Source organism: Rhinoderma darwinii, chromosome 11, assembly GCF_050947455.1.
Source record: "Rhinoderma darwinii isolate aRhiDar2 chromosome 11, aRhiDar2.hap1, whole genome shotgun sequence".
In the NCBI taxonomy this organism is placed as follows: Eukaryota; Metazoa; Chordata; class Amphibia; order Anura; family Rhinodermatidae; genus Rhinoderma; species Rhinoderma darwinii.
The window spans coordinates 35,951,188-35,961,885 of NC_134697.1; the positions used below are offsets into that span (position 1 = coordinate 35,951,188).

The 10,698-nt window shown below is 40.2% G+C and overlaps 1 protein-coding gene across 2 annotated transcripts in view; it reads left to right on the forward strand.

Annotated features, from left to right (window-relative positions):
- The window catches only part of BORCS7 (BLOC-1 related complex subunit 7), a 29,884-nt gene extending 19,675 nt beyond the window's left edge, over positions 1-10,209 (forward strand). For both annotated transcript variants that reach the window (XM_075841079.1, XM_075841077.1), the window contains 5 exons: positions 241-322; positions 1,367-1,498; positions 4,220-4,362; positions 5,310-5,435; positions 9,986-10,209. In XM_075841079.1, the coding sequence (XP_075697194.1) occupies positions 241-322; positions 1,367-1,498; positions 4,220-4,362; positions 5,310-5,435; positions 9,986-10,084 (582 nt within the window). In that variant the 3' untranslated portion in view covers positions 10,085-10,209. The remainder of the gene's footprint in view (positions 1-240; positions 323-1,366; positions 1,499-4,219; positions 4,363-5,309; positions 5,436-9,985) is intronic.
- The last annotated feature ends 489 nt before the right edge of the window (positions 10,210-10,698 follow it).

The following is a 10,698-nucleotide window of genomic DNA, read 5'->3' on the forward strand; positions in this document are numbered from 1 at the left end:
ACAGGCTTCATGCGTAGGGCTCTGCTGTATTCATAAGCCCTTAGTAGGGGAATCAGGGCATGTGGCCATCTTTCAGCTTACATGGATGTGACAGTTATTGGCACAATCATTCCTGTAATTCATGATAAAACATTTTCGAACTTAAGATAGCCCTATATAAAACAAGCAAGATATCTCTCTGTGTCTGGTATCTTGAATCCTCAATGTCAAAACATTTAAAGAGAACATTCTGTTTCATAGGATGGTGGAGAGATTTACTTTAGTGATGTCTATTCTAACAAGCCAGTTCCAGATGAATTAAAGCAGAATAAAGTACTTTGGGGTAAGTTCAGGTGAAGAACGTTCTATACTATGTCGAAAAAAGGGTCAGATCAGTCAGAATTAGTGACTCACGAGGTTGGATGGCATAACCACAACATTGGGTCCTGTTGCCTGGACAAAAGAGTCTGGCGCCACTAGCCCTGGAAGAATTGAACCACCGATATAAAAAAAATATCTGCAAATACAAGTAGCCACAGGACCACCAACTTAAAGGGGAAGTTCATATGAATGCACCTTTTGAAAAGTCTCAAAGAGATGTCAGGAGAGGTCATTGATGGAGTCCGTAAGTTTGTTTGCATGATGATTCTCAAATTATTGGAGCTCTTTTTTATAAATGGTATATTATCAGGGCTCTGTGTTATAGATTACCAGCTCACGTGTAGGAAGAAGATATTTTTGGTACATTGTGCATTTTTTACAAAAAGACTGGTCATATTTTGGGCGTATTTAGCACGTATCTAGACTACACAATTTTTTATTATTTTAGGAGTTCACCTAATTTCACATCTAATCTTGAACGAATATGTCCAGAAATAAAGATCAAGAACAGTGTGGACTGAGTACCATTAATCTTTTTTGCTGCTGCCATTGAGCTGAAGAACTGTGTCTGAGGCAGACTGGTTGCTAGGGAAACCACTGCCTGACAACCCCATTTAAAAGGCTGTAGCAGTTAAGCAGGCGCACACTCCGCAATTGTCACTTCACCAATCCATTCCTAACATGACTATTATAAAGCCAGGCCCCTTAATCTGCTTATCTGCACTTCAATGTGCCACACCTTGCTTGAGCATTAATTGTTCAAGATCCCTAATTCCTAGCTTGGGTGGGTCTTATGCCAAGACTAAGAGAAGCCCTTACATCCTCAGTAACTTGTGAGGGAAGGCAAGCGACAACCATTTTTAGTACATTAATGGCAGAGAGCAGTGGCTTTTGCTTTGGTGGCCTACCTTGGGGGAATGGGGGGTTCCACATGATATTGGTGTTTAGCGGGTATGATAGAAGACAAATCAATTCCAGCTATTTCATCTTCTGTTTGTCTACTTAGGAGAATGTATTAGTGGAGCCCTTTCCTGGAATGACCTCTATTTGATTTCTGAAGAGACTGGATTTAGTCCACCACGTCTAGTCACCGCCAGTTCTATCACGGTGAATAATAAAGACTTGGAGGACATTATCGGTAAGTTTCTTAAATCTCAACCTAAAAATAAACTTTTGCTGTATCTTATTATATCTTTTTACTTCAAAATGTCTTATTAAGGGAAAAATGGATTACACATAAAGGTGTCCATAAGGCACCCAACGAGGTCACACAGAAAATAGACTTTCAAAAATACCTAATACTACACGGTAAAAATGTCTGTCGGACTAGTTGCATTTTAAAATGATCTTACTATCTGCATAAACAGGCACTTAGACCACCTGCCGTGAATTCTATTTCGTTCACACCTTATGCATTTCTTGAGGTCCACTGTATTTACATGAAGCTGTACAACTGACTGTCACTTCAAACGGGGGAAGACATTTATGGTTAAGTGATATTGTTTTACTCACTCCCATCTGGTATCTTGCAGCCCACACTTTAGCCAAAGACCTTGATATGTTATCTGAATGTTTTACATAAGGACCAAGGAAAAATGGAGCTTTCAATGCAAGAAACCATCTGTAACCTTGAGACGTCACACTCTGCTACATAATGGACTAACTCTCTGATTTAATTTTTATTTTTTGAAAATAATTAGTAATTGGAATCAGAAGTTTCTGTTCTTTGTCCAGGGAATGCTGACAGGTCTCTAGACTCCACGGCGAGGATTATTTTTTAACTACTTCATAGGTGCAATGTAGGAAGGAATCTGTGGCAAAATTTGCAAGTAACACATAGAGATCGTGCACCAAAGCCCATAGTTAAATCTTTATCACATGCCGTATTATGGAGGTAATGTCAGACATTCAGCAGATCAAACAGCTGACAGCAAACATCTGTCAGTGTTGTAGTAATAATAGAAAATGTCAGCAATGATGTGAGAAAAATTATACTGAAAAAGTACATATAATTTTTTTTATTTAAAGTGAACCTGTCACGTTGATAATTCAGTTCAATCTGCAGGCAGCATGTTCTAGAGTAGGGGGAGCTGAGCAAATTTTTGTAGCAAAAGATTCAGTATAACTTTATTCATTTAAAACTCTTCTCATTCTGGGTTCAGGAGTCCAGTGGGCGGTCCTAATCACTGATTGACAGCTATTTCTGCATGAGTGTGAATTCAAAGATAACTGTCAATCACTGAGTAGGACCGCCCACTGGACTCCTAAGCCCAGAATGAGCAGAGGTTTAAATAAATACTTTTTAAGTTATATTACATCTTTTGCTAAAAAATATATATCAACCCGCACACCCACCCCTGGTCTAACACATGGTGCAGATTAGACTGCATTTTCAACGTGACAGGTTCCTTTTTAAAGCAGGAAGTAGCAACAATTTTCAGTCATTTTGGACGCTATGGAGCTAAATCATGTAATATAGTACAGTAGCAGGAACTCCATACAAGTATACACAGACCCCTTCCTTCTCCCTCCACCCTCTTCTTTATGTCTGTCAGTTTTTCACATTTGGAATAGAACAAATGGTAGGGGGTTTCCTTAGTCTCTGTTCACTTGCACATCATGGCTTCTGTTCATATCGGAACTAAAAGCCCTCGTCGGACCCCATTAACTTATAATGGGGTCTGTCTTGTTTTTGTTGAGGATTCTAACGTTTTGAGGGCAAGAATAGCACTGCATGTTGCGCTATTATTGTCATCAAAATTTACAAAATCTACCAGTCTTGAGTGTGTGGATAACTATTGTCCTACTGTCAGAGGACAACTAGTATATGAAACAGTGTAACCATTTTTATCTACAGACCATACAAGAAGGTGAGGACTGTATAATTTACTATTTTAAGCAAGGTTACTCAGTTTTGCATGTTGGGTCATGCCTCATTTAAATAGAACTGATTTTGTTTGAAGATTGCAAAGGCATCCGTACGTTGAAGTCGGAACACCTACATGAGAGCCCACGCTTTTATTTATGTCCTATATTTTAAAACCATTTAAATGGAGATGTAAAGCATAGACACCTGGCCTGGTGTCTCTCTCGGGAATAATATACAAAGGGAAAGCACAGGCACTCCTACACTGAGATAGGTGAGGAACACCCAAGAGGCTGCTAGCATGCACCCACTTGGAGTTAGACTTCGTTCACATCTGCGTCGGGACTCCGTTCATTGGTTCCATCTGAGCTTTCCGTTAGGGGAACCTATGAACGGAATCCAAACTGATACAAACGAAAACCATAAGTTTCCGTTTGCATCACCATTGATTTCAATGGTGACGGATCCGGTGAAAAGGGTTTCCGTTTGTCACCGTGGTGTAAGGGTTCAGTCGTTTTGACGGAATCAATACTGTAGTCAACTGCGCTATTCATTCCATCAAAACAACGGAACCCTTACACAACTGAGACAAACGGAAACCATTTGTACCGGATCTGTCACCATTCAAATCAATGGTGATGCAAACGGAAACCTATGGTTTCCATTTGTTACAGTTTGGATTCTGTTCATGGGTTTCCCCTGACGGAAAGCACTGATGGAACCCATGAACGGAGTCCCGACGCAGATGTGAACGAAGCCTTAGCAGTACGGACTCCACGAGCTGAGGTCCATGTATGTGGCTCTACCGTGTGCCTGAGCTCTTAAAACGTTAGATATTTAGATATTTATAGCTAAAAACTGTTTTTGGCAAATAACCTGGGAATCACAAACTAAAAGAGTAAAATACTAATAACAAACTTGAGTTACTCAACCGTTCTATGTGTGCTATCTATATTGTCTAATCTGTTTTGTTTTTTTATTGGCTTTTTTTAGGTGACCTTAAGTTTGTCTCTGCTACATTTCGCCTGTTTAAACTTCCACAGAACTGTGAAAAAGAGAAGGGTATGGTTATTTACAATGGAGGAATCACAGGCTATGAGAATAATATTCAGTTTGATACAAACTTTGCATTCAAGGTACCAAATTATTATATAATTTTTTCTAACCAAAATAATATTTAATGGCTCTGGGCGTAAATCTTGACATCTTTTATAGAATGTAATCATTTTTAGAATCTGGCATGAGAGTATAAACCTCAGCCTTTTATAGTATTCAGTATGGCAGAAATACTGTACGTCTCCTTTGTACAAAACTGCACAGCCTCCGTGTGCTGCCGTGAAAGGCTTTATTGGGTGCCATGGGAGGTATTCTCCCCTAGAAGCAATGAATTCAGAAATGTATGAAATCAGAGGCATATGGAGATACAGTAAGGGTTCATACACTTGGAGATTGTAGGGAGCTGTGATATGGCTGGGTGCATTATATGTACTGTATATATCCTTATATGTACTATATATTGCAAGAAATATCATCCACTTTTCCACAATTTAAATTTGTGTGACCCCCAAAAAAGCCTGATGTTCTAGTAATGATTCATTTAAAATCAATAGGAAAGGCTGTCTTGACAAATGAGGTCACTTCAATGTGTGGACAGTCTGACGGTAATCATGAAGTATCGGCTTGTGTGGCCATGAAGACATTTAATGTAAGGAAACACATGGTGTCAGGGGCGTAGCTATAGTGGATGCAGAGGGAGCGGTCACCCAACGGCCCCTCTGTCACATAAGAAGACACCAGTATTATAAATGTGTTTTCTGCCCTCACATTGACTGTCTCTGACTGCGTTGAGATAAATAAATAGTACATTTGGCCCAATACTATGCCCTACACAGTATAGGAGGGAATATGAGAGGAACGTGTGTGGTCTGTGCAATGGGGTCCTGTGTGCATGTTGCCAGTGTGATCAGAGTGACTGATCCATATTGGTAGTGGTTCCATAATGATAAAAAAAATTTGGGCATCATTGATTTACTGTATATCTGAAAATGTACAAAAAAAACACAACATTTCTTATTCTTTATAGGAAGGAGAAGCTACGGAGGTGGATAAAGACTTGTGGAGCATCCTAAAGACCTCCAGATTTTCAGATGAATTTTTATTTCAGCCCTTGGGAAAGGGAAATTCTTCTGCACAATGTTGCGTGAAAAAGGTGAGTTGTGTGTTTAATAAAGTCTTCCCTTTTGTGGTGATATCAGGTGCTCGGTATCGCCGTTGTGGGTGAAATAATCCAGGCGGACACAGAAAATAGTTTAACAGTTAAAACAGCGTGATTATTTGAGGGAGACACAGGGGGGCTCAGTACACATACCCCTCGCTGTGATAAAGTCTATTGGTTGATGATAAATACTTTTCTTTCTTTACTTTGGACCCTGGATACCCCGTCTCTAAATGGCGGACTCTATCCCCCAACTGCTTTTTCCTACCAGCTGTCCTGCAACAACAGCCACTCCTCCTGCGCACGGAACAGTCCAAAAGGGGAAATTCTATGAGGGGAGATAGAGGGGAATAATGGGAGAGTCCAGGAGGGGAAATAGAGGGGACTAAAGTGACGATACAGGGGCCGATCACTGGGCTTCATTTAAGAACAACTGTCTAAAGGCGGTTAGGGTGGGAAAGACTGACATGACTTGACACTTGGTGCCGGAACACCACTCCCGTTCCGCCACACCTTTACTATTCATTGTACTAACCGAACACCACTCAAAACCTGAACATTCAGGTGTGACTGCATTTATTCCAATCTCTTTCCAACTGGAAGATGAGATATGAGGAGTTGTTGGTAGGGTCCGTCCATTAGAGAGCTGCTTTAGCTATTCCTGTACCTGCCTGAGGTTTCCTTTCCCTGACTAATCAGCAGGACAAAAAATCTATTGTATCCATGTTATCCACTATATCCAACAGAACTGATACTTCGTTAGTAAGGGAAAACCGCCAATGACCACAGTGGTTCCTCCATATCAAAGGCAGTTAAATGGATAACTAAACCAGCTCTCCATATTTTAGCTCCCTGCACACCAATGAGTGTGACATGGCGGAGGAGGGTTTAGAATGAGATTACCCATTAGAAGGTGACCCTTAGGCCTGATTCACACGAACGAGTTAAACGTCCATGGGACAGCCGTTGAAACAGTGGCCGTCCCATGGACCTATGTAATTCAATGTGGCCGTTCACACAGCCGTTGTTTCAATGGACCGTGTGAAGGGTCCGTGGGAAAATAGGACATGTCCTATCTTTTCACGCATCCCTCCATTGACTCTCAACTATGGTGGATGCGTGACATCGCGTCCCGCAGCGCTGAGCACGGATGCACCTCGGACGTGAAAAACTGCAGTTTTTCATGTCCGAGATGTGCAGCGTTCGTGTGAATCAGGCCTTAACATTGACCTGTTCACCCAATTATCGAACTAATGTTTGTACCTGCCCTTGTATTTGTAAGTATGGACTTTTTCAGTGATTTTATATAAGTCTACTTCTTTTGTCAGTGATTTGTACACCCAATTGTTTTAATTTATAGAGGACAAGTTCTCCCTTTTTGTTTTTTTATAGTTTTTTTATAGGTTTCAATAATACAGCCATTATAATAACCTCATACAAACATTTTCTGCAACCTTGTGTAATGTGCAGAATTAGCCCTGGAAAACACAAAACACACATCTAAATGTTGTTACCTTTTAAGTTACACAGCAAATGAAGATAACAGTAAAAATTCAGCAGATGTGCGATTTCTCTTTTTAAACTCCTGGATTATCGAGGTCTATTGAAAAGACGAACTGTGTGTACTAACACATGAGAAAGGAATGTTCCTTGTAAATATGCAATACTCTGACCTTGCTTTGTGCTGGCTGCAAGGTGAAAAATGAACTTGCAAAGAACAAAAAAAATCTTGTATGATACCATTCCTTTTTTTATTGTTATTATTTCTTTATTATTTTAAATTTTTATATACATAATAAATTACCAGTTTTTCCAGCTTTTTGAGTAGAGGATTGATCTTTGTTTTGAATTTTGTATGATACCATTAGTCAATCAAAAAGGATTTCTAGGTTTAAACATTGATGGTTGCAGCTTTGCTGGAGGGCTCCATCCCCTTCATTGCTGTACCTAACAAAGTGCCACTCTCATCTAGGTGGCTGTATCTGGTACTGCAGTTTATCCACATTCACCAGACACAGCAGCACACATATGGATTGTGCTATTTTGGGTCCCGCAATCCGTTGATCTGCTGATTGGTGGGGGTCCCATTGGTTGGCCCCCTACTGAACACACATTGATGGATCCCCTTTTAATTTTATGACTCGTTAGCATTTATCCATAAGTACATGATAGAGGGTGATTTAAAAAAAATCCCCATGAATCATTTTGTCATCATGTTTTTCTAAAGGAGCAGCCTTAAAACATCTGCTGTTGTGCGAGGAATGGAAGTGACAACTATTGTGGACAGCATAAATGGTGATCAGGGAAGTGGGTCGTTTTTAGGTAGGCTCTGTTCACACCATGTTTGATGTGTACGTTCAATATATGCACTGAGAGATACTCCCAACACGTACGCTGAACATATCCAAAGAACCCCGCGGATGTCAAGAGTGTTTCTTTTGGCATCGGCTGGGCAAATATATACATCGGTACATTTTTTTTAAATTTGACTGTTTAGGAAGTGCAAGCCTCTGTGCTCTGCTATACATTGGGTCACTGCAAAAATACATATGGTATACTGTGCAATATGTGTTTTTTTTTTAACATGTGAGCCTGTGGACGACGTATGCCACTGTTTGGCTTACAGAGGCATATGTCGGGTCTTTATGTTCGGCGGATAGGTCTGGATATTTCCCTGGTGTATACGCCGAATGTAAAGGGAAAACATGATGTGAACAGAGCCTTAACCGGTGGCACAAATTGTGCAATTTCGGTTTCAAAACAAGAATGGGGTATATTTAGCCTGTTTGCTATAGAAGGTGTCAGATGGAATTTAACACTTTTCACAGAAGAAAGAAACCAGATAATAAAAATTATGTATAAACTGCTTCAATCTTGGGCAGAAAGAAGGGGCAGCAGCGTTCGTACCTGGCACAGCAATGACATATGAGTGTGGCTGTGCCTAGTACTGCAGCTCAGACTATTCAAGTGAGCGGGGCGAGTGTGGGTGAGCTGCAGAACGAGGAGATCCAGTTAGTAAGCCGTTTTCTTCATTTTGGAGGGAGCATTTTTTGCATTATGCCATTATAACTATGACTGCTCACTTTTGGTCCAACAAAGTATCAGTCAGTCTGTGGGGACCTTTACAAATGAGTGAACTTAGCCTTTGGTCGTTTAATTCATCAGTCATTTAGAAATAATCAGATATAAAATTTTGAAGCATCGTCTAGGGAAGGATTAAAATTTGACTAGTTATGAAGTGTGTACTTTAGAGTAAAAGGTACTGTACACCGCTTGCGCAGTCCACTTACAATGTAGTTTAACTGGTGCACCTGTTGTGTTCTCAGGGAGGCCTTTCTTTTGGGTTTCATCCAATAAGAATTACCAGAAGAACGCCAGTTTGGAAAGAGGGGAGTTGCATAGTGGGCACCACTAGGCCATATTAGTTTAATTCTGTCTTATTATAGTGCACCTTAAAGTAGACCACCAGTCTCCACCATTGCTGAGGAGTATTTTCTTAGTATATATGTGGCAGGTACCTGATCATCTTTTTCTCACGGATTGTTTTGCTCCATGTTTTAAACATTTTGTCCTTGTTGTAATAAAGAGTACTTGGTAAGCTTGAGGTGGTCTTTTGCATAGTTAATCTAAATTGGCAGATCTTGCAGTCTAAAGGCCGTTTTACACTGGCCAATTATTGGGCAAAGGAGCTTTTATAGAACGCTCGTTCCCGATAATTTCCCTGTGTAAACAGGGCAACGATCAGACGATGAACAATCAAACGCTCATTCATCTGCTGATTGTATCATTTTAAATTCAGATACAGTATGTGCTGCCGACATGATAGAAATGTATGGGGACGAGCGATCGGTGTAATGAGCGCTAGTCCCCATACTAGCTCCTTGTGAAAGGAGCAAACGAGCACTGATCAACGAGCTGTCTCATTGATCGGCGCTCGTCTACACGGCCCACGGCACCATAGGTAATCTAAAGTCACCATTCATATCTTTACCCTAAAGAGAAGCCATCAGGTGAACACTGAAAACAGATAGCAGGTAAGCAACACCATTAGGCCCCATTTACACGGGCCAATAAACGTCCGAACGAGCGTTCTTATGAATTTTTGCTCCGAGTCATTGGCTTGTGTAAACAGGGCAGTGATCAGTTGTTCGTCGGTTGATCACATCGTTTATACAGCCTTCAAAATTATCATTGGTCCGTGTAAACAGGGTATATGCTGCTGACAATGATGCAAACTGATGGTAACCGAACGATCGTATTAACGATCATTCATCCCTATACAGTAAGCATTGGCCCGTGTAAAGGACCCCGATTTGTTGTATCATCGATCGGCGCCCCTCATGGGCAGAAATCTTCCCGTGTAAACCAGCCTTAAAGGTAGGTTTTTAATCCCACAAGTGGATATATGATTTTAGATTGAGATATATACAGAATATGCAGCACTGCTTGATACCAGGTCTCTGTTTCTCACATATAAAACACCTTTTTTCATACTTGAATTTTTTATTTACTTTTTAATGCATTTTCTTTTTTATATTTATTAGGAAATCATCAAGGATCCATTTCATTTGGTTGAAGACCAGAACAGTCGCCCCTTACCTCCTAGTAAGAACAGTTGCTGCGGACCAAAAGGATGTTGCTAGGAGCGATTAATGCAATGGCGAGGAAGTGATGGATCATTTAATCAATGTCAATTAGAAAAATAATTTTATTACACATTTACAGGATATATAATGGATTAAAGGACCTTTAAAAGTAGATAATCAAATAGATTGACTTCTTTATTTGTTCCATAATTTACATAATTCCTATCTTAGAAAGCAGTGGGGTACTTTAGCACAAAAGTATTTCCCATAGAATTATTACATTCTGTGCATATAGGACATTTCATTCTCTAATGTATCCCATAACTCTTCACATTCTCTTTTGAAACCTTTAGGCTACATACACATGTTGAGTATTTTGGTGCGGAAAATATGCACTAAAACTGCAGCAATACGCAGGGAATTCGCAGGGAAAAACCGCCGCATCGTGCATTTTTCGGTGAGGTTTTTACGTTTTGCTGCGTAAATAGCTTTGTTTTAATTTTGCGGGTTTTGTTGCGTATTTCTTAAGAACTAGTGAAATGAAATCACAAAATAAATTGACATGCTGCGGTTCTGAAAATACGCACCGCGGGTCAATTTACGTGCAGAAAAAAAGCGCACTGTGGACATGAGATTTCATGAAATCTCATTGAATTTGCCAGTACTGTGTT